General features: G+C 37.7%; 1 protein-coding gene across 1 annotated transcript in view; it reads right to left on the reverse strand.

The window, feature by feature from the left end:
* Positions 1-5,232: 5,232 nt before the first annotated feature.
* GTF3C4 (general transcription factor IIIC subunit 4) overlaps positions 5,233-25,319 on the reverse strand; it is a 36,113-nt gene continuing 16,026 nt past the window's right edge. Inside the window, exons 2-5 of the mRNA XM_027869688.1 lie at positions 20,407-22,230; positions 17,154-17,284; positions 15,727-15,815; positions 5,233-10,659 (exon numbers count right to left, since the gene is read on the reverse strand). Coding sequence (XP_027725489.1) covers positions 10,595-10,659; positions 15,727-15,815; positions 17,154-17,284; positions 20,407-22,230 — 2,109 coding nt within the window. The 3' untranslated portion in view covers positions 5,233-10,594. The remainder of the gene's footprint in view (positions 10,660-15,726; positions 15,816-17,153; positions 17,285-20,406; positions 22,231-25,319) is intronic.

The following is a 25,319-nucleotide window of genomic DNA, read 5'->3' on the forward strand; positions in this document are numbered from 1 at the left end:
TTGGAAGAGTTCAGCTGGGTGCCTGCTTCTAATCTGCCATTTTGGCTCCACCCCAGAATAAAGTTTTTAAATCATTGAAAGAAATATAAAATTTCAGCTAGCAGTTTGTGGCAAATTCGTCGATCCCTTGAAATTTATGCAATCAGTGGATCTCAGGTTAAGAACTTGACCCAGAGGATACACACAGATCATCAGGCAGTATAGTGAGTGGGAAGGGGTGCTGAGGTTGGAATTAGACCTCAGTTTAATCCCAAATTTGACACTGTGTGATCATGGTCAAATCTTTTAATCTTACTGAGCCTCACCTTATGTGTGACCTGCCTCACAAAGCAGTTGTGATAAAAGTACTACAGATGTGAATTATTATAGTGTACTTCGAGAGTCACTGCTACCCAGAATATTAAGCCTTCATTTTAGCAGGTTAAATATATTTGTGACTACAAGCTGGTTAAATGCAGTGTATGGTTACTAAGGCAAATCAGGATGTTTTGTAATCTATGCCCTAACATTATGAAATTCACGTCACAGAAAACCATAGTCTTCCCAACCAAATCTCCTTTGGTGCCATTCTATAACAGTTAATCTTAGGTTGCATGGGTCACGATCTGATATATGGTAAGGCATTTCTCAATTTCAGGTAAAAGGGCTAGTGGCTGAAATGCATTTCTATGGCCTGACCCACATTATTACCCTTTCTTCCTCTACACTTAGGACTTTTGCTTGTTTTAGGCTGAAAAAAAGGGAAATTGCTACCCACCATTTCCTCCTCTAAGCCCCCTAAGTGCAAGGTAGCATCTCATTAACCAATGTGATAGTGTGATGAGTTGGACTAAGGCAACTGGCAGGTATGTTCTCTTTTTTTAACTGCTTAAGAGAGAGATTCAAAATTAAAAGTTTTTTTTCTTTCTTTTAAAAACCCGTCTAATTTAATAGTGATTAAACACAGTAGGGAGTCCAGTCTGATGAAATTTCTGGAAAATGACAGGTCTCAAGCCAGCCACATGCCAGCTTCTCCAGGGTTGGAGACATTTATACAAGTTTTATAAATTTACCTGGCATTATTATTAAGTTCATTTAAAAATACTTAAGCATATACATATGTATATATACATAATATTTCACTCTTTAGTTTGCATTTTAATTTTTTGGCCTACTTTATACCAATCAAATAGTATGCATGTGTCTTATTTTCATTTAAATAACCATGTAGATACTCAACTGGGTGAAAATAGGTTAATATCAATGTGCTCTTGGTCTATATCTACTCTATGTACTGCCATCTTACATGAACATTCAGTAGACAAGTTATTTTGATTTGAAGTTTATAGGCAGAAGAATTTCTATTCCTTCAAGTTCCTTGTTTATTCTGACAAAGGTTGTGTTTTGAGTCCAGAGCTTTATGAGCAATATTACTTTGCTCTCCTAAAAACCTCTCTAGGTGGAGAGGCAGAATTAGACCAACCTTACCATATTTTCCTCTTCTGCTTTCTTCTACCTTTATTTATAAGAGAACAGGAGAGAGAGACAGAGACAGAGAGAGAGAGAGAGAGAGAGAGAGAGAGAGAGAGAGATAGAGAGAATCAGGGAAAGAAGCAAATTAGATTCAGGAGCTGGAAAGGGTTCAGAATGCTAGCTGTTCTACTGTAACAAACCATGCTGTCCCTTCCTTAGGAAATGATGAATTCAGAGATAAAGATTCCTGTCTTGATAAAGATGAATAATTGGTGGTGTGATGTGGTAACACTTGGGTGAAACTGGTTGAAATAAAATGGTTTGCATACATGTGTAAGACCTGATGACAGTGATAAGCAGTTTCTATATAAGTTAAGGAAAGCAAATTATTTGCAAAAATTCTGGGGAAGATATTGCCTTCTCCATGGCCTATGGTGCTTCTCTGCAAACATGTAGGCATATTTTATATTGTCCTTAAAAATAATACAAAGTACCCCTTAAAACAAAGGACCACAGGTGGTTTTCTGAGTGCCACTTTATCGCCATAGAAACGGTCTCAGCATCTCCAGTGGCAGTGGCAGGATTCAAATGTTACCTGTTCTCTTTAATTCCTCCTAAATTTCTGAGATAGATAATCCAGGACAGTGATGAACTTAAGTTGAAACTAAGGAAGTTGATGGGGGCCCCATTTCTAATATATTTACATCTCTCCTCTTTATCTCCCTTTTACTATCTCCTTTTCTTTTTCCCTGCCCATGTTTTAGGTCTGGCAATGATACTCATGATTATTGGCCACGAGGGCTAAATAGGTTAAAAGCATTACCCCAAGGTACAGGAACCCCATAAAACACAGACATACAAAATACAAAGATTTTGGTTATTTATTTATTTTGAATAAAAAAGTGGGCAGGATAACAATACTACTGGCTCTGTATACAAAACACAACATGAGATATTGCATCACGTTTACAAAACTGCCATTATGTACAGCACCAAATATTCACAGCAACTTTGACTCCAATACCAGAATCATATAGGAAATGGAAGTGAATCCAAGATGGACAAATGAGCAAATAAAATGACCCTACAATCAGCCTGGCAAAGAAACACCTGAACATTTTAGGCATAAGAAATGAAAGTTCTGTTATCCTTTGCTTGGGTTGTAAGGAACAGATCTAGGTTCCGATTCTCTAATGGGGCCTGCTGCTCAAGGAAAACAACAGAAATAGCGCTTTATGCATTTATTCCCTCCACAACCTTCCTGACTCCAAACCTTTCCCAAGAGAACACCATTGTGACTATTAAATAGCCCACGACACTAATGTGTCAAGGTAGTTTTCCAGGAATAAATATAGCCAAATCCACATCAGTCAAATGCCATTATGGCTCTAGATGAAATGTGAGGCTCTTTAGTCCTCTTCCAGTCTTTAATTGAAGTGTTGAAAGCACTGAAAAAAGTGAATTAGGCTTCATCTTGAAGGTCACAAAGACTCATTCATTCAACAAATATTTAATGAATGCCTACTATGTGCAAGGCACTTTGTTAAGTGCTTGGGGATAAAAAAATGAATGATGTTCCCTGACCTCAAGGAGCTTACAATCTAGTAATCCACATTTTTTACATATACACATACAATTAAAAGACTTACAGCAGTTCTGAGTCTTTTTTTTGGATAAAGGATATACCCAACATTAGGTCACCACCTAATGATACTGTTCTTAATAAAGGATTATATATATTTTTTAAAATAATACTCCCTCCCCATCCTTCGCCCCAAGTCTTATTATTCAGAAAAATAATATTTATTTAAACCCAACTGTAAGGATGTAAGAACATTTTGTTTCCATATCCCTAAGCTTTCTGACAAACCTTCCATTTGCTTGAAAATTAGCATAAAAATATTCATAGATACTTTGTACAATTCAAAGCTGAGCACATGGTTGAAGATTAGTACAGTTGTTGATTTAAAGGAAAAATCCATTATAGATCTCTATTTACATACAGTCTTGTTTTTTTAAACTGTCATTTATCTTCAAGGATTTTGGTATTCACCTTTCTTGCATGTGAAAGAACATCTGTGTCCAACACAAATGGGTCACACACACAAGTGCAACAATTCTTAGAACATTTTTCATGATTCCAAGTAAGGTTTATGGATTTCAAGCTCAAAGGAACCCTAGAGGCTGTCCAGTCCAAACCCCTCAGTTTACAGAAGAGGAAACAGATTTATAGAGGGGAAATGTCTTGCTCTAGGTTACCCACTCAGTAGAAGAGCTGAGATTTGAACCAAGGTCTTCCAATGTCAAATCCAGACTATTTCCAATGCCTCTAATTTTAATTTTGGGGTTGTCTACTCTCTGGCACTATTTATAAACACCTTACAAATCAATATAAAAAACATTCATCAGGCTGACTTCCCTTTAACTAATGTGCCCTTTCCTTGCTTCCAGGCAGCAAGTCTGTCTTTTATAAGATGAGTAGGGTGGTAAGGTGTGAAACTGCAGAACTTCAACTATACTTAGTTGCTCATAAGAGCCAAACTCTGGAACTTTTTTTTTTTTTGCTTTTTTTTGGTGAGGCAATCAGGGTTAAGTGACTTGCCCAGGGTCACATAGTTAGTGAGTGTCAAGTGTCTGAGGCCAGATTTGAACTCAGGTCTCCTGACTCCAAGGCTGGAGCTCTATCCACTGCGCCACCTAGCTGCCCCAGGAACTTTTTTACTTTAAGAAGTTTGCAGTGGTACGATTATAACACATTTAAATGAGCTATTTTGCATCTTAAAATCAACATAAGATTCAAACCCAATCTCAAAATTGAATTCTCAAACCAATTAGTTATTGCTTTGCAGTTGACAAACCTGACACTAGGTCTTAATTCTAAGCCACCACTCCCTTATTTCAGTTGTTTGGAGTTGGTCAACTGCTTCCTTTTCTTTAAAATGAAGGGGCCATTGAATTAAATGATCTAAGGTTTCCTAATTTTTTTATGAGTCTTCTAGCACTAAAATTATAGGATTAAATAATATCTTACATCTGTGTAACACTTCACAATTTTTAAGACCTTTACATAATTGATTGTTTGGACCTTCATTTTCACAACAAACTTAGGAGGTGGATAGACAGAAACATTCCCCATTTACAAAGAAACTGGGGCACAGAAAATCCAAGTGGGTTTATAAGGCAACTGATGGATCTTTCGTTTCTCCCAGCTCTACCCAAATAAACCTATGAACTCTCAGTCCCTGGAAAGTTCCCACAAAAACCTGGAGCTGAAAGCTCATACTTGCTATTTTTTTAGGCTGTCAGAAAATTAAATGGAAGTTTCTTTCCTGAGAGGCAAGAACTGTCCCAATGAATCACCAATGTCAGGAGGCCTTCCTCTGGATTCAAATGTCAAAGTATCCCTGAATACTTGAAGAAAACCCAAGATAAAAAACCTGAATTTAAAACAAAGCAAGCAATAGGACTCATATTGTAAAAGGATTAATCACAGGACTCTTTTACACATCTAGTTCCCCTGTAGAACTGAAAAGAGTTATTATTTATAAAAATTGAATTCACACAAAACTTCTCAAGAACATATTATTTAAGGCATGGCCAAATGGACAGAGGGTTGGACTTGGAGTCAAGAATACCTGGTTTTGAATCTCACCTCAGGAGCTCTGTGTGACCCTGGACAAGTCACTTAATCTCTGATCCTCAGTCTCCTCATCTATAAAATGGGAATAATAATAGCACTTATGTCATAGGGCTCTTGTGAGAATCAAATGAGATGATCGATTTAAAGTGCTTTGCAAACCTAGAAGCACTATATAAAGAACAGAAAAGATATTATTTAAGAAAAGATAAAAATGGCTGTCAGAGGGACATAATGGGCCTAAAGCGTTGACTTTGTATCTGTTCCCTATAAAAGAGCTAATAATACTCCTAAGAATCTTTAGTCTTCCTCAGAATAGAGACACTTTAGTTCTACATCTCACTCTTAACATATGCAGAACTCTAAACTCTACCCTAAAGTATAGCTTTACATACTTTTTAAGGACATTCACAATTCACAAATTATTGGGGGAGGGGGGAAGTGGATGGAAAATGTAATATCATTAGCCTTGAAGCAATTCACACTAACCTAAAAAATGCTGTTTAGTTTCATGACAGGCCAATTTTGCCTCCATGAAAATTTGAACTACACTGTTATTCTAAATTTGAGACTATTATCTAATAGTGAATGAATTCAATTAATTTCTGTTAGATCATTTAGCAGCTATTATATATCTAATTATTAATCTAGTAATCTCTTAGGAGATATGATTAGATTCTTGAGCTAGTCACCAAGGCTGACCAGTACCAAGGAAAGCAGGGCACTAAAATAAATACATACTGATTTAAGGAAGTCATGCAATGACTTACAGGCGCCAGTGCCTTTAAAAAATTCAAAGCAGGTGAGTTGTAAAAAGTCATTTTAATTATTATCTGTATAATCTAGGCTTCATGGGGGAGAGGGATGGAAGAGACTTTTTTTGGAGGCAGGAGGGACACTACAAGGTTAGTTTCAGGATGTGAGCCAAGTTAAGGCTGTTGACATGGAAAATATCCCTTTAAAACTTTTTAGAAATTGTTCACTGCCATGAAGTCATGGACAAGAAAAAACCAGTATTTCCTACTTGGACGTAAGACACAGTTACACAATTTATCAAATACTCTGACAAGGAGACTGCTTTTAAGGGCTTCATATGAAGGGACTTTAGAAGTTATCTAATCCAATCCCTTCATTTTATAGACGAAGAAACTGAGGCCCAGAGAGGTGAAATGACCTGCCTGAGGTCACATGGGCACAAAGGACAAAGGCAGATCCCTGCTCCCAAGCCTAAGGCTCTTTCCTTTGCACCTCTGTCCTCACTTGTTTCAGAGCCCAATCTAACCCCAATACTTGGCTTCTAGCTGAAAGTGAGCTAACTTTGGGAAACATCTTCTTTGCCAAATCAGCTGGTGTCCCACTACCTTTCCTAGGGCGTCCTGTCCTATATTCTTTCTGGCCTTAGATATGGGCTCCTTCAAGGCTCCTGTTCTTTTGATTCATCACCCCAATTTTGTTTATCCTGTCTTCCGCTATTCTGACCAACTTTTTGCCTATGCTCCACACTTCCAATGAATCCTCTAGAATCCTCTATTCTTCTTCATGTGTGCCCTTTCATTCTAACAAAGGCAGCTTAATTCTTTACAACTCTGCCCCCAGGTGTCACTGCCCATCTAGCCCAACTGAAGGAATCTCATCTTGGTTATCTACTCCTGCACAAAATCTTCATTTAGGGATTTATAATAAACAGCAGCATATTTACGTTTTTACTCTCTCTTTAGCTTCTTCTCCTTTGTTATGGAAGGAGAGGCTCAACCTAAACCCATAATCACTCTTTGAAGGGATAGTGTATTAAAGGAGCTGCTTATCCTGGTGCATAGGCAGCTACCTATAGGATATGATTTGTATCCAAACCAGGGAGAGCTCCCACTCTGGTCTGGCCCTGATGCCTGCAATTAGCTTGAAATTTCATTCTTTTTAGTGAAGGGATTGTTCCCCCGTTAAAATAGAAATACTCCAGGGAAGGGTAACATATCAAACAATGTTTTGAAGAAAAATAAAGAATATTTAAGTTATTAATAATGAATTCCTCCCCCCAAAGAAATATTGCTATTGAATTATAGTTTTTAAAAGAGGGGAGAATTTTTATTATGTGATTTGGTTTTTGAAATTTTCCTTTTGCTATATTAAAAAAAAACCTTAAAAATTGTTTAGCTAGCTTTATGAATTTGTGTTACATTGACCGCAAAACTTAAAAATTAAGCAATTCTTCTTTGGAAGAAAGGAGAAAAAGGCAGGGGGAATCAGCAGCAGGCAAGATGGACATGGCCCTTTTGCAAAGCAATCAATACCACTAGTTCATCCGGGAAGGAATTAATCGTCAATTCAACAGATAGAATAACTGCTACAATCTGAGCAGATGTTCTACAAATCCATCATTTCAGTTTAGGTCTCTTAACAAGCACTAGTAAGTGTCACTCTCCCTATAGTCTTATCTGAGGCTATTATAGTTAGAATAGAATACAATTTAATATTTAATCATTATGCCTTTACATTGTTTTAACCTAATCAACCTGTTAAGTTTGCTAATATATCCAACCTACATGCTACAACATTAACATTCTGATAAACTACTTAGGGGGAGAGGAAGAAAATGTCACATTCAAACACTAGCATCGTCAATGGTTCTAATAACTTCTGACAATGAAAAATAATTGGTAATTTTGGCAGATATAGTACTAGGGAGAGCTTGCTTTAAGTCTGAGTGGTGGACACATGAGGATTTCAGAATGAATACCAAGCATAACAAGCTATCAATTACTTATCTAGGATAATAGGGACAAATTAACCCCAGGCAGAGAAAATGTGATACATACGTGGATATCAGACTCCCAAAATGCAACAGTGTTTCAACTGAAAGGTCTAGTTTCGTGTCATCTTTGCTAGTGCACTTTAAATGCAATGCGGCAGTTATCACCTCCAGTACCTTCTTCAGTGCTGAAATACAGTTATTATAGTCATATTTGAGTCAGATAGAACAGGTTTGTTTTATGAACTAAGATTCTGTAAACTTCTCACATTCTCTGTAAACAATTTGACACATGTGATCAATATTCCAGGCCAATATTTGGGTTCACTTAGACACTCATTTTCAAAGGTTTCACTGATTTGAGAATTTGAAAGCAACCCCAAAGATGTGGCAGCAATGCCAGTTTGTCCCTCAGTGATACCGTGGGGGTGAGCTGACCCTCAGAAGACAACATATTTAGTAGCATGGGATCATTATGATGCTAAGTGAGGGTGGACTATTAACTCAAACCTTTCTCTTTCCTCCCCACAATTCAACATTCCCTTGGGACAGGCTTCCCGGAGGAAGCAAGATTCTCATTAGATAAGGCTCCATTGAAGGAGAATTAATGCTATGATCTAGTCCCATATATCAGTCAGTTTGTTTGAGGTATCTCCAACCTGGAAAATGGCTTCCTAAAAAGACACACAAAGAAACTTGGGACTCTCCTTCAATTGGTTTCTTGTACTCAAGAACACATGGTTCATTAAATACTATGACAATAAGAAACATTTTAAATAAAAATTAAATGTCAAAATTTAAATGGCACTTATTAATATGATAAGAACTGGCCATTTACTAATAAACCAGTTTGCCCCAAACAAACAACACTTGAGGGATTTCTGGCCATGGTCTGTCTTAATTCCTTCATTGACATGATTCTTACAGTGGCCAAGTGAAAAAAAAAATACTGTAGGCACTTCAGCCACACTACTATTTTCTCAAAATTTGTATTTTTTAAGAACTTTGCTGCTACCCAGTGCTCTCTCCTGTAAATCACCACACTGTTTGGGATCCTGAAGCCTTGATAAAAAGCATTATTCTTAGCACTGCTCTCAAAGTGACATGGACAAGGAGAAGAGTTCAGTGAGTAAGAGATCAAGGCCAGGAATTAAAATCTAGTTTGCTGGGCAGAAGGATGTCATGGGGATCTTTTTGCCTCTGGAGATATTGCCTTGGATGCCTCAAGTGCTCTGTTCTCTGACACAAATTAGCCAAGATAGATATAGAATGTTAGTCTGTAGAGCTTTATAGCTAAAAACAATATTGTAGAACTAAATCTAATTACCAAAATTAGACAATCTACCATGGATCAAACTGGAGGAAGAAAAAGTGGGATTTACGATGGAAACAGGTAACAATATTGCCAACAGCATCTGACTGAAGAAAGAAATGTTTACTGTTTCCACCCATCTTTCCACACAAGTACGAGCCACTTCAACATAACTGAACTATGGACTAAGTCCAGAGCCTATGATTCAGTTCACATATCCAAGCCTATTACAATTCCAGAATGCCTATTTCTAGTTTTAACAAGGGCAAGTATTATTTTATTACCCTGGTTTATGTTAGAAGGATATAGAAATTTTGCATCTGATACAAGTTACTTGGCTCTGTTCAATTAGACTGAGCATATTTTGGCATCAGTGCAACTTAGACAAGGATTCCCCTTTCTTGCCTTTTTCAGGAATATTCTATGATCATCTTTATTACACCCCTTCCTTGGATGCTAAAAGTTTGCTTAGAAATGCATACAATTAAAACTACTAAAAATAAAGTTAATACAATAGTGGTTTTCTTTCCCTTCTTTCAAAAGAAAACAAAGAGCCTAGAATATAACCAATTAAATAATTTTACTTCAAAATCAAAGAGGGATGAAAGAAGGAATCCTGAATACTTGGAATCCTGATATATTTTTAAGAGTTGGCTAATGTGATCAGATTATATGGAAGGAATAGCTAATTAAAATGTTATGTATATATATATATATATATATATATATGAGTATTAATCAATAACAGCTCCACCCAACTGATACTCATTTGGCACAGCAAAACCAATTTTAGTCTTTTGGTCCCAACACAGTATTAACCACAAAAGGCAAAGGATGATGTTTGTTCATTTTGAGAGAAAAGAAAAACTAAAATGCTAATTTGATTCCTCTGAATGGCTACAGCAGGCATGCAGGCCACTTGCTAAGAAAAAACAAAACTGTACACAGTTTAGGAAACTTCAAGATTTGACGGTATGCTGGGTGCTAGGACTTGTGAAAAGTCAGCCATCAGAAGATGGATGCTCTCTCCCAATCTAGGAGACTACTCCAGTCAAAGAAGAAAAGGACAGTTTGACTTCGCTGGTCAGAAGAAGTCATCTGGTTTCCAGTAATGTTAGGAGATGGTTATTGTCCAGGCTGTTTTCCATCAAAAGACACATGCCAAATAAGAGTGTCCATTAGGTAAGAAGAGCTTGCAGTCATCTCAAAAATACTTCAGCAAATCCTCATTATCCAGATATATAAAAAAAGATGCACTTCCGCCTCTCAAGACAAGAGGGAACTGAGCCTCTAAGATAGGAGTCTCCAATGTCCTATTTATAGGAATAAGGACAGCATCTCTCCTCTTATATAGGCAAAGTTTACTCCTGTGCTTTTTTTTCCTTCCAGGCAAAGGAAGTTTTTTATAGCAAAACAACTGTCTTCTCCATCTTTCCATGACTGTCATTTAGAAAACAGGGGAGTCGCAGAATGGGCAAGGGCCTTGCAATAACCTCTTTATCCAGTCAGGATCTGTGAAAAGGAAAACAAGGGGTATCAAACATGGATTTTATAAATCACAGTAGATAACAAGAGTATAGGGAGGAAAAAGAAATGAAGAAACAAAAGAGAGGAAGTTAGAAACTAGGACCTTAGACAAGTCACTTCCTTTCTCTAATCTTTTAACCCATCATTACACATTCTTCCCAACTGGCAAGATTTTACACTTACTTTTATAAGTGGTTCTGAATAAATTAAACTAGTAGTTTTTTGTTCACTTCTTCTGTCTCCATAATGATGCACAAAGAGGCTATGAATTTTTCACTGTTACCAATGTTAAAAAAAATACTCAGTACAAAAACAGTTCTACTTCTTTAAATATAAAATTAAGATCAGTTCAGCTAAAAGCAGAGAAGGAGGTTATGATGGTCTGTGTTTCTACTTTTGCTAAAGGAGACCCTAGAAGTTGGTATAATGTGTTGTTGCTTAATAATGTCTACTGACAAAGTCAATTGTCTCATGTCTGATATCAACCTGGGCTAGTTATGAAGTCCTCTGTTCTGTGGTCACAGAATGTATTCCAATACTGTTGCTGCTGTTGAGTCATTTCAGTCACGTCCAACTCTTTGTGACTCCATTTGGGGTATTCTTGGCAAAGATACTAGAGTGGTTTGCAACTTCCTTTTCTAGCTCATTTTAAAGACAAGGAACTAAGGCAAACAGTGTTACATGACTTGCCCAGGGTCACGTGGTTAGTAAGTATCTGAGGCTGCATTTGAACTCATGAAGATAAGTCTTCTTGCTTCTAAGCCCAGTGCTCTAACCACTGTGCCAAGTAATTGCCCTTTGCATCCCAACGTTAGTAAATCATTTAATGAATGTATGCTAAAGGAAACCACCAATTAGTCAAAAAAGTATGTGTCTACTGCATTTCACTCCATTTATCAAGAAAAATCCCAAATGTATACATGACTTAGACATAAATGGTGACATCCTCAGCAATTCAGAAAAATAAGGAGTAAACTACCTTTCAGATCTATAGATGGGGGAAGGGTTCAGGACTAAATAAGCAATAAAGGAGGTCACTGAATATAACAGACCACTTTGATCATATTCAATTATAAAGTTTTTACATAAACAATTGCAGTGCAATTAAAATTAGAAAGGAAACAGGAAATATTTGCAGCAAGTTTCTTTGATAAATGTCTCAATCCTAAGACATATAAGGAACATTCATTCAGTGGTAGCTGGCAGCACTTTGTAAGCTCCTTTGGATGTTTCCCCTTTTCTTTGTCTCCCTCTCTTTCCTACCCCACCCCAGCCCTAATTTCTCTTAGTAGGACAATGTGCAGCCTCAGATTAAACAAAAATGGAAGAAGAAATTGGTGTTCTTTTCATCAACAATGGCTCTGGAATGTGCAAAACTGGCTTTGTTGGGGATGATGTTCCTCTCCATTATCAGATGCTCAAGACACCTGGGTGTCATGATGGGAATGGGACAGAAGGACAGTTATGTTGGTGATGAGGCCCAGAGCAAGAGTTATCCTGACTCTGAAATATCCCATTGAACATGGCATTGTAACTAACTGGGATGACATGGAGAAAATCTGGCATTATACCTTCTACAATGTGAAGCCCCTGAGAAACACCTTGTTCTGCTTATAGAAGTTCCTCTAAATCTCAAGGCCAGCAGAGAGAAGATGATACAAATTATGTCTGAGGATTTCAACACCCCAACCATGTATGTTGCTATTCAGGCTGTGTTGTCTCTATACATCTTTAGTTGTACTACTATCATCATTATGGACACTAGTGTTGGTGTCACCCACACTGTGCCTATCTATAAAAATTACGCTCTTCTCTATGCCATCCTTCATCGAGAGTAGGCTGGCCATGACCTGACAGACTACCTCATGGGAGACACTGACAGAAAGCGGGCAAAGCTTTACTACTATAGCTGAAAGGGAAATTATTCATGACATCAAGGAGAAGTTGTGCTATGCTGCCCTGGACTTCAAGTAGGAGATGGACACTGCTACTTCATTCTCTTCCCTGGAGAAGAGGCAGGCATTTCCTAATGGCCAGGTGATCCCCACTGGCACTGAGAGGTTCAGGTGTCCAGAGGCCCTCTTCCAGCCATCCTTTCTGGGTATGAAATACTGTGGCATTCATGAGAACATTTTCAATTCTATCATGAATTGTGATGTTGATATCCAAAAGAATCTATATGCCAACACAGTATTGTTTGGTGGTACTACTATGTACCTTGGCATTGCTGACAGAATGCAGAAAGAAACCACAGCCCTGGCACCTAGCACAATGAAATTGAAGATCATTGCTCCCCTTAACATAAGTATTTAATCTGAATTGGTAGCTCTATTTAGGCTTCTCTCTGCACTTTCCAGCATATGTGGATCAGTAAGCAGGAATATGATGAATCTGGCCCATCTATCGTCCATCACAAATACTTCCAAATGGACTGCTAGCAGATCCACAGCATTTGCTGCAGGAGCATTCACAAAGTATATGTTTGCCTTGGCAAATACACATTTCATGTTAGCCTCATGAAGCTGGAATAAGCCTTCTTTGAAAAGAAACTTGCTGGGGCAGCCAGGAGGCACAGTAGATAGAGCACTGGCCCTAGAGTCAGGAGGACCTGAGTTCAAATCTGGTCTCAGACCAGAGGCTTGACACTTACTAGCTGTGTGACCCTGGGCAAGTCACCTAAACCCGACTGCCTCAGGGAAAAAAAAAGAAAAGAAACTTGTCCTTGAGGAAATTTGTATCTGACATCAGACAAATATTGGCACTTTTTAGATTGTTGAACTGTTACTGACTTGACCTCATATTCAAGTTAACAGTTGTTCCCTTGGTGTTTAGCATACCTTGTACATAACTTTGATCTAAACCCTAATACAGGTCACTTCATTTCAACAGGTAAGGCTAAGAGTTAACTTTTATACAGAATTGACCTGATAATATGGCAATACAGTATCTGGCTGTCTGACAGTCAACAGCTGTACATTTTAGTTCCATAAAGAATCAGGTCTGTACAGGGTACCTAAAGGTCAGATTTCCAGCATCTAAAAAAGCTGACTTGCAGAATTTCCCTCCGAAGGCTAATAAGAGTTTATTACTTGGGTTATTAAATTATATCTTGCCACCATCCTAGCAGGAATACATACTGAAAAACCAAGCCTTAGAAGCCAGTTTTTCCCCCCTAATTCATTGTTTTCCCCCAATATCATGGGGTTAAATTACTTAACCTTGAGTTGCAAAAAAGTCTGCATTCACAACTTTTGAATTTGTGCATCTAGTTAATTTATGTAACATTTCTGTGGTTGCCTTAATGTTCTCACATGACAGTAGAATACCAAAATTGGTAAGTCATTTTAAGAATTGAGAATTGTAATGCCCAACATTTTATTATGTACAGAAAAGTAAAAGTGCTGTAAGTAAACGAAAAAAAAAGCTATATAAGGAACTGATTTAAATTTATAAGACTAAAGAGTTATTTTCCAATTGATAAATGGTCAAAGAATAGGTGATTTTCAAAGGAAGATACCCAAGTTATCAACAACCACATAAAAAATGTTCCAAATCAATAACAGTTATAGAAATACAAATGAAAGCAACTCTGAAGTCTTACTTCACAGCCATCGGATTGGCAAAGAAAACAGAAAAAAGGAGTAAAATGTGAAATGTTGGAGGGACTGTGGAAAAACAGGTACACTGGCACACTGTTGGTGAAGCTGTGAATTAGTCCAATCATTTTGGAAAGCAATTTAGAATTATGTCCAAAAAATTACTAACCTATATAAACCTTAGGCCTAAACCCAAAGAAATCAAAGCAAGAGGAAAAGGAGTTACATACATGTTAAAAAATATCTACAACAGCTCTTTTGGTAGTAGCCAAAAATAGAAAATAAGGGGGTGTCTACCTATTGAGGAATGGCTAAACAAATCATGGCATATGAATGTAGCAGAATATTACTGTGCCATAAAGAATGATGAAAGGAACAGTTTCAAAGGGAACTAGGAAGACCTCCATGAAAGGTTGCAGAGTGAAGTGAGTGGACTAGGAGAACAATTTATACAAGAACAACATTAATATAGAGAAAAACAACTTTGAAAGATTTAAAATTCTAATCAATGAAATGATAAACTAGGAGTACTGAGGAATGATCACCTCCTGTTAGAGTAGGGATGAGCTTAAAATGCAAACAAAACAAAATTTTCTACATCACCAATATGGGAACTTATTTTCCTAGACTATGAATATTTGTTACGAGAGTTTTAAGTTTTTTTTTCAAAAAATTGTTCCAATGGGAGAGGAAATACTGTTTGTAAAAATATTTTTAAAAATACATATTTTTAAAAAAAACCCTAGAAAGCCTATCTTAAAATATTGTATTCTCTTCCCACATAAATGGGGGCAACTAGACATAATGGGACATAGTAAATTAGATCAAGGAGCAGGAGAAAAAAAAAGGAGAAGGGATGATGAATGGGTCAGCACAAATTCTTAACCGCTGGAAAAACAATTCAAAATAACTACCCTCCTGAAGAGTGGTAGTGTCATCTTTAGTGGATAGAGCACTGTCCCTTAAGTCAGGAGGACTTGAGGTCAAATCTGACCTTAGACCAAACACCTGACACTTACTAGCTGTGTGACCCTGGGCAAGTCACTTAACCCCAATAGCCTAAAAAAAAACAACAAACTCATTTGAACTTTTCTTATTTTATCAATGAAATTCAATAGTTTGCACACACAAACCAAGTCTTAACCCTGTCATATTTTAGACTGAGTTCACTCTCTATGAACATAGCATCACTCACCATAGCAAACCACAGAGCCACTTGATTCACATAGTAAATGTAATATATACCTAGATGTGGCATTCTCCAATTACCATTTTCTAATTAGAGCTGTGGCTAAATAATAACGTTGTAAAGAGCAGAATATTACCCCTGCTTTCACTCTCTGTCTGCATAATAGAAAATGATTCTGAGCCTGACCTGAGTTGTTATACTGATGACTGGGCATTCTGCCAGCATTTTTAATCCCATCCTTCCAAGCCAGAGAAGGCACTCACTCACCTTCTGGAGTTGGATGTCGTGCAATGCTGTCATGAAGCAAACACCTTCTGTATATCAAACTCTGGCAGGACTGGTAGGTTAAAAAGCACCTGAAAGAAGACACTATATTGTCAGGAGAAAAAGTTTGCTAGATTCAAACCAATAAATTCTGAGAGCAGTATGGTATTTGGTTGGAGGTTCACCATAGGCAGCTAATTATTTTGAGAAGATATGAACCAAGATGAAAGAACAAAAATAATCACAAGCTCAAAGCAGCATCTAGGCATCCATACTAGTAAAAACCACACTTGCTGTGACCCAGTAAGATTAGCATATGCCAAGGAAAAGGTTTACATACAAGGGATGAGATCAATGGGGCAAAGGCTTATGGAGAGTTATGCTCAGGCAACATTAGTTAAAAATGATACTGATGAGGGGTAACTATGGATAGACAGGATCTTTCTTAACTGCAGCTTCCAATTTGTCTATTAATTCAAAGGTATCATTGCCTAGTCTGGAAAGAATTCAAAATCTGCCTTACAGATGGCTGGACCATGAAATCCTTCGGCTCGTGTTAAAAATTTATAGAGCATACAAGATGCATGTTCTAGACACTACTGAGTTTGTGATTTTTATTAGTCAACATCTCTACTTGAAGAAGTTTATGAGCTAGTTGCAATGAGAAGGAGGAGGAAAGAAGAGGGGAGAGGTGGAAAATGCAATACAGATAAATTTAAATAACAAAGAACACATAAAAGACATAACATAGATACAGAAGATCCATTGATTCTAAGTGAGGAAAGATGGGATGCAATGGGATGGTGCAGTATAATAGGTCATTCCAGATTACTCAGAGAATATTTCTTAGAAAATAAGGAGGGAAACTGTTCCAATACTGAATAAAGAATTGGAGGGGGAAGAATTAACAGTAAAACACCACAAGTGCCCAATGCTAGTATTTAGAAATTACATTTTGTCATTCCTTTTTTCATTAGAAAAATCAACTGTCTTTGTGAAAGAGTCAATCTGCTCAAAACGTGAAATTCACAAAAAGTTTAATTTTCTATAATACAATTTCTGGAAAATAGTAAGACTGAAAGCCATTTAGAGCAAGTCAATTACAAACAAAAACAACACTAACCAAATAAATAAGAAAACTACATATGAGTTTGAAAATTCTATTTTAAACTGTTCCTTCCTTAACCTATAGATGAAAAAGAGTCAATGGCAGGTCCTACCAAAATTACAGTCACTCCCCCACATAAACTTATGAACAACATACTCCTTTAGTGGGTAATACTTGAACATGTCAGTGGCTGCTGTTTGCTCTAGTCTATAAGGGGAACAATCAACCAATCAATAAACATTTATTAAACACCTACTACGTGCCAGGTGTTGTGCTAAGCACGGACTTAGCACAAAAGCAGAGCTGACATAAACCCACTTACCGAAGCCAAATGTGCCCATTGGAGCAAACTGCCTGCTTACGATCTGTGAATGGCAAAATTTCTTTACACAAACTGCAGTGTTCAGGGAAAGTTTGTTTGTTCATCTTCTTTGATATGTGCCCAATGAGTACCTAAGAAGACACAGCAGAAGCAACAGTTAGAGGTGAATGTAGCATTATCAAAAGGGGAATGCCTCAGAAGGAAAAATCCCATTCAAATAAAGAAAAAGTAACTTAAAATCCAATGTGATAAAAGTAGATAGACTTATAATCCTCTATTGGCTAACCATAGTACTTGCGAAGGAAGAAGTTGCACCACTGACCACACTTAGGCAAACTGAAAGAAATACTGAATGAAACAGAAGTCATTCATGGTAATGTATTAATAACACAGATTGAGTTCACTAAGGCAAAAACTATCCCTTAAAAGCAAATACATATTATCATCCTCTTTTTCAAAAAAGAAAATTTTTTTTTTTTAGACAATTGGGGTGAAGTGACTTGCCCAGGGTCATACAACTAGTAAGTGTCAAGTGTTTGGTCTGAGGCTGAATTTGAACTCTGGTCCTCTTGACTTCAGGGCCGATGCTCTATCTACTGCACCACCTAACTGCCCCCTTTTCAAGTATTTTTGAAATAAGCACCTGAAGCTTTTGTTACAGGTTGTGAAAAATGTAATGCAATCATTAAGTTGTTTGTGTATAAGGAAAATCATCCCTTCATAGAAGGGATGTTAGGAAGTTATTGTTAGGAAGTATAGCTCAAAACACCATTTCCTTTGCAAAATTAGCTAAATGCGTATTCCTAAGAGGCTAGAAAAATCCAGTTGGATGTCAGTCTTGGTAAACAACAATCAGGAGTCTAAAAAATTTAACTTTACCTTGCAATAATTTATCAGAACCTACAAGTAAGAATTGACATATTAGGTCAGATCAATATATAGCTTAGGATTCTGTTGGTAAAAAGGTCCCAAGGGATGAGCTGCAGGACCAAGTTGTTCTCCCTGATATCAACCATAAAGGTTAGATATACCCTAGTTTCTCTTTATCATCAAATATGAGCAAATGCTTTTGAATCCATTTGTATATGTGTGTGTTTGTGCCACACATTTTTTTTTACCTCTACTACCTATTCAAGAAATGAGTTCCATGAGTTTATTATTCACTGTGTGAAGTGGAACTTTCGTTTGTCCTAAACGTACCTCACTGAGTTGGAAAGGATATCCCTTGTCTCATTGTTTAGAGACTTGATTAAAAGGTCTGGTTTCACTTTTATCCACATGTTGTTCATAATGTTACAAATTTCAATTACATTTCTTCTCAGTGCAAAGAATCCCCCTTCCAGTTTATCCTCATAGCACAGTCCTCAGCCATCCTTCCTATCACTCTCCAGTCCCCTTGAGGTTCAGCAACCAGAACTGCATTGAATTCCGCTAGAGTTTTAATATAAGGGGCAGCTTAAAGTCTGGAGAACAGGAATCAAAGCTGGAAAGAGCCTCAGAGGCCCCCTAGTTCAATCTCCTCATTTCACAGATAAGGCATCCAAGACAAGGAGAGATGAGGTTACGTGCCCAGGGTTATAGGAGTTTCTGTTTTATTTTGAAATATCCTTCTTGGTGACATGCAAAGTGTTTTATTGGCCCTTTTTAGCAGCAGTGACAGGCCAAAATCATCAGGAACACTTACAATAACTCCCAAGTCACTTACACATAGAGTTTGGATTTTAAAAAGATTTACTAAATACCCTTGCATACATTAAAATCTATGAACTATAGAAAGATGCAGGTTTAGCAGAAACTTCTCACTTTTGTAATGGCTTTGTGGTGGCTGCCCAACTCATGCAAAAAAAAAAAAAAAGCAAATTTCTCAATATCTTGGCAAACAACAACAATATGATCTTGAACTTATATACCACTAATAGTTTTTTCAAAGTGCTTTTACATGTATTATGTCATTTAATTCATGTAACATCCCTGTAATGTAGGTACAGCAGGTGCCAGTACCTCCATTTTAGAGGGGAGCAGGTTGAGATTAAGGGAGGTTGATAGTGAAGAGATGACAAGAAGCAAATTAATTGACAATGTGAGGTCTCTTACCTCTTAGTCCAGAGCTATACCACATTAATATGAACATAATGCCAGCACACCAAATTTCAGCCAAATAAATTAGTCAATATAAAATACCTTAAATTCTAGGGAGGAAAAGTACTTTATTATGGTTCTGTTGTTGAGTTGCGTCTTGACTTTTTTTGTGACCCCTTTCTGAGGTTTCCGTGGCAGAGATACTGGAGTGCTTTGCTATCTCCTTCTTCAGCTCATTTTACAGGTGAGGAAACTGAGGCAAATAGGGTTAAGTGATAGGGTTAACAGCCTTTGAAAAAACACTTAAATAAGACTAGTGTTTTAATGAACATTCTGAATTGTACCTGAGCAATAATTCATATCAAGAGATTATATAGCCCTTTGGAAAGAAGCAGCAATAAGTAATCTATGACTCTCCTATACATACAGATTCATGGTTTAACATGAAGGCTAGTGATATTTGAACTTTATATCTCCAATTTTTACTGGAGAAAGACTTTAAACAATGACAGCAAATCACTAGGGCAGAAAGCAACAGACAGTGGGGGCTCTGAATTTGTCTCTATCAGTTTCCTCATCGGTAAAATGGGGATAATTTTAACACCAATCTCCCATGGTTGTTGTGGGGATAAAAATGGGATATTTGTAAAGTGCTCTGCAAACTTTAAATGCCACATAAATTCTAGCTATCATTATTATTATTACTGTCTTTTAAGAAAATAATATAGGTAACACTTCCCATATATTTTGCATGTCCCTGATCTCTAACTTGGGAAAAGCTCTATTCTTGAATCTATTAAGAAGAAAAAAGCAATCAAAATACAACAACTAACATTTGGAAGGGAGAAGGGAAAGAAAGACAGGGGTGCAATAATCTTTTTTATCCTCTTTGTCAGGACCACCCCATAATACATACCTTGCTAAATGCAGCTTTTTGCACCTATTTATCTAGAAAAGCCTTACGCTGACACTAGATTCCTTGTTTCAAGAATCTACCTTGCATTCATCCAAAGTCTCACGCATTAATTTTTCTACTACAATGCCAATAACTTAAAAGACTGTTTTGTGAAAAGCAAAAGGCACACTTTAAGAATCCCGATATGGCTATGTCTTGCTCATGGAGGGAAATGTAGACCTTTCACACAGTTCACTGCTGTCATCAGTTATCACCTACCCGAGCTGTTCTGTCATCGTAGCCTTCATCAGACATTAAAAAGTCACAGAGTCCTCTAGTGGGGATGCTAGTGTTCTCCGTGATCCAAGTGTGTAGGTATACTTCCCCCAACACCCTCTTCATGTGCTCCCTAGTTAAGTGCATTTCAACGGCTTCAATTCTTCCTTGGATTTCCAGGAGCTTTTCTTCCATTGGCTCACGACCTGCATCGCCAGACTGGATTGGTGAGCTGTCCGTTAGATCTTCAGCATCTCTTTCTTTGTTTCTCTCGTGACCACCTGGCTTGTTTATTTGTTTGAAAGAAGTTCCTTCTTCCTGTTGTTCCTCCTCAGCATGGCCCAGCCCAAGAGAGTCAGTTATTAAGATTTTGTTGTCCTCATGAGTGGGTTTCCATAAGACCTCTGAAGGGGTTTTCTGCATTGACTGATATAAAATCCGCAAGAGGAAAAGTTTAAAACGCCAAAAGTAAGTAGACCCAGAACCTTCAATCTTTTTGTCCAAGGCTTCCTGTAAAAACTGAGGGATATGTTTATCTTTCAAAATTTTCCAGCGTACCAGGTCTAATAAGTCTACCTGCTTAAAGAGGTTTTGAACTGAAGACTCTAAGAGTTGAGCTGCTGCCTCTTCAAATGTTTTGAGAGTTACAAACTGAACCTGGTAGTTTTTATTAACAGGGTGGAGACCATTGACCATGCCCTCAGTTGTGATGACTGCCAAGTATGCACCACAGGGGCTTACTGCTATCCCATGAGTCCTCACTGAGCCAAATACTTCTGATAGTTTAATCAGTTGGTGCTCAAACTTTAATGCAACATCTGTGAAAATGGGAATCAGCTGCCTAACCTTTCCATCACTTGAGCATGTGTACACTGTGCCATTTTGTTTGTCTGCAGTCATAGAAACAATTGGTAGTGTATGAAGTCCTGTGACATGGGAATTATGAACATTCAGACCTGCTTTGGATATCAGAAGAAGACACCAAAACACATAGGATCCCCTAGCAGCCACCACTAAGCTACAACTACATTTCTGATAAGGATGATAAAGAGGAATACATTTAATGCTGTGCACTGGCAACTGGTCCATTTCTTTCCATAGAATAACAGGTTGCCTTAATGTGAAGTAGCCTTTAACTGCTTTGAGGTTAACAGGGAGAATTTTAACAGGCCCAAAAGCACTCCCCACAATGAGCCCGCTCATCTTTCGATTGTTGTGTTCATACTCCCACCAAAACAAAACACTGGGAGAGGTAATCCCTGATTCAATGGTGTTGCATGAAGAGATGGATTCCTTGCCAATAAATGGGAGCTGAAATTGCCACACTGCAATGTTTCCATTTTCGAAAAGGACTGCGAGAAGAACACTACCGACATCACGGCATTCATTATTATGTTTGACCTGCTGGGTGGTGCAAATGCCTGACCACTCCATCCGTACTGGCGTCTGCATGCTGTGTCTCCTCTGAAACTCGGCAAAGTCCCCAAGATCTCCTTCTGGGGCTTCATTTCTGGTGAGCTTGTAGCTAGTCTCATAAAGTCGCTCTCCATAGATCTCGGTTAGATCAACCAGCTGTACCCACTGCAGTCTGTTGAGGTTAGCCTGGATAGTCAATCGATTGTCCATGGTCAGTGCTGACAACAGGCATCTCCCATTAGCATCACAGCCCATTGGGGACCAGCTGGTGTACTTGAATCCTCTCATTGGTGGCAAAGATTTTCCTTCAGGATTGAATACCCTATCTAGCATGAAGCTCTGACTGACTGTAGGGTCCTTAGAGGTGGCAAATTTCTCCTTACATTCAGCAACCTCCTTTTTTGAACCAACCTGAGGGGAAAAAAAGAGATTTTTTGAAACTAGATAAACACTACCTCAGATTAATACAAAGTATCATTTAGTATGAATCAAGTGATTCATATTAAGATTAGAGATAAATGAACACCTTCAATACTGCTTCTACTTTTTTGTGGCAAACTGGGTACTCAAAAGAAAGGGGTACTTCTTTAAATTCTGACATAACCAAAAAACAACTGAAAATCTAAGAGAATATAAAATAAAACACACTATTCCCTTCCTAAAAGATATGGGGACAGATCATTGTATATAATGTCAGATGAAGTTGGTGAATCAGATGTTTTTGTTCAATTGTCATTCTTTGTCATATCTCTTAGGTTCAATCTGTGAGGGGGAAGTGGTGGCTACCCCCCCACCGCCCGCCATGGTCTATGATGTTAAGATGAAATGCACCAAGAAAAAACAGTGTAATTACATTCTCCAAGGTCAACTAAAATTGCTTACCCCAGGTTGGCTATTATTATTTTTAAATGAACAGTAGTACTATTAACAACTTGGTCTCCCCCTTTATCTTGAAGAGGAAAAACCACATCACTAGCTGGTCCTTAGCACCATAAAATAATAGGTGTCAAATACCAACACAGCATTCAGCTAGGCCTAACACAAAACAGTAAGTGCATTAAAAGACATGTTCCTTTGATATAGTTGTGTCAGATGTTTTATATTCCTTTAAGGAACAAAAACCTTCCTATAATATAACCGACCTCAGGTGGTGGTAGCAGAATGAGTACTTTTCAATGACAAGTGTTGTTTGCTGTTAAATGCTGCTCTAAGCTTCACTCACAAATTATTCTCAGAACTGAACTTAATGGCTTGGTTTGATTATTTTTTCCCATGACCCTCTTATAGGTGACCTCTAACCTGAGTTAGCTGAGTCTACGCAGTGTCCCCCAAACACATCCTACACATTCTTGTTCCCCAAATGTGGAAGGCTTCCCTCACTCTCTTTGCCTAACGAACTCCTAGCCACTCTTGGAGGCTCAGTTCAAATCTCATGTCTTTGTACAAGATCTTCCCTGACCATTCTAACTCTGAATTATCTCTCCATCTTCTGAACTTACAGTTCTTACTGTCTGTATCATTCACTTCACACTTAACACACCCTACCCTGTGACAAGGAACTTTCTGATGGACTCATCTGTTCAAGAAATGGAAAGAGAGGTAGAGAACAAGTAGGGTGTAGTGGAAAGGGTTCTGGGCCTGGAGTCAGCCTGGATCTGAATCTGAGTTCTACTACTCACTTCCTTGGTTGCCCCCCAACAAGTTACTTAACCTCTTCAGCCCTTAGTTTCCTCAATTATAAAATGAGGGAGCCTTTCCGCCGGCTCCGCCATATTCCAGGTACACAGAGCTCGTGTGGCTCCTGCATCAAGGCGTATTATTTCCTTTCCAGGGAAGCTTGGGAGAGAGCGTTTGAGTGAGTTGCCAAAATGACGAACACAAAAGGAAAAAGGAGAGAGACACGATACACGTTTTCTAGGCCCTTTTGCTATGTATATGCAAATATATGAGCAAGGTGATATTGTAGATATCAAGGGTATTGGCACGGTTCAGCAAGGAATGCCCCACAAATGTTACCATGGCAAAGCAGGACGGGTCTATAATGTATGCTATAGGCACTGTTGTAAACAAACAGGTTAAGGGTAAGATTCTAGCCAAGAGAATTAATGTGCATATTGAGCATATTAAGCATTCTAAGAACAGAGATAGTTTCCTGAAGCAGGTAAAGGAAAATGATCAGAAGAAGGAAGCCAAAGAAAAACGCACTTGGGTTCAACTGAAGCGCCAGCCTGCTCCACCCAGAGAAGCACATTTTGTGAGAACCAATGGCAAGGAACCTGAGCTGTTGGAACCTATTCCCTATGAATTCATGGCATAGATGGCTGTAAAATAAAAACAATAAAAAATTCTTAGGTTAAAAAAATAAAATAAAATGAGGGAAATGGTCTGAGATTCCATTTAACTCTAAATCCTGTAATCCTTTGGATACAAAAGAGTGGCACAAACCTGCTAAAATTAGTATCAGGAAGGCTAGATTAGGCCAAAATGAGTTGAGGTTTATAGAAAATGGTAAGGACAACAATATCTATATCTGAACCAAGAAAAAGAATAAGAACTAAGGAGCAGGTCCACTGCTCATCAGGAGTGGGTAGGCAATGTAACAGATGCACTCAAGCCCCAATTTTGCTTCCATTTTTTTCATCGAGGAAAATTCTTTTAATTGAAAGGATAGAACAAACATAGTTTAGATGAAATTAGAGCCCCAAATATATGAGAAGATAAAGTACCCAACAGCTTTAAATCAATTAACATCTCCAGGCACAGAATATTTATATCCTAGAGTACTGAAAGAATGTATGAGTGTAATAACAGAACCACTGTTAATATGCTTTGATAAATGAGAAATTAGGAAAGCTCTAGAAGACAGGGGATATTTTAAGAAATATCTTCAATTTTCAAAAAAAGAGAAAAAAAGAGGGATTCTGGACATTTAAGTTTGTGTAAGTTCCAGGCTGTTCCCTGAAAAATTCTAAAACAGAGAATTAAACAAATGGATCTTAAGCACTTAGAAAAGTATGCAGTGATCATGGAAAATAAACATTGACAAATGAAACTATTTTCCTTCATTGATAGATTATTGTACTGGCAAAGTGTTGTCAATGTAGCATGTTTTGATTTCAACAAAGTCTAATGAGTTCAGACTTTAAATTATCTGTATAAAAAAATGGGAAGAACAGTATAGAACAAGGATGGTGTGAAGGAAAGAGTGCTAGATTTGGAGTCACAGAACTTTGGTTTGAATCTCAGTTCTATTACTTATTTCCTATCTGAGTGACCTCTAGTGATGAGCTTGTGACAAAATCTCTCACAATATCCTTGTGAATGAGACAGAGTCTCACAATATCTTTGTGAAATAGATGTCAAATGAAAGTATAATTAAGTGGAATTGTTGCTAGTTGAACAACCCTACCCATTGAGTGTTGCAACCTGGAAGCAGATTTTTAGTGCTAAGTCACAGGGCTCTATACTTGGCCCTGTCCTATTTCAACATTTTTCTGAAT

The sequence above is a fragment of the Vombatus ursinus genome, unplaced genomic scaffold (genome assembly GCF_900497805.2).
Source record: "Vombatus ursinus unplaced genomic scaffold, bare-nosed wombat genome assembly UNPS02014793.1, whole genome shotgun sequence".
Taxonomy (NCBI): domain Eukaryota; kingdom Metazoa; phylum Chordata; class Mammalia; order Diprotodontia; family Vombatidae; genus Vombatus; species Vombatus ursinus.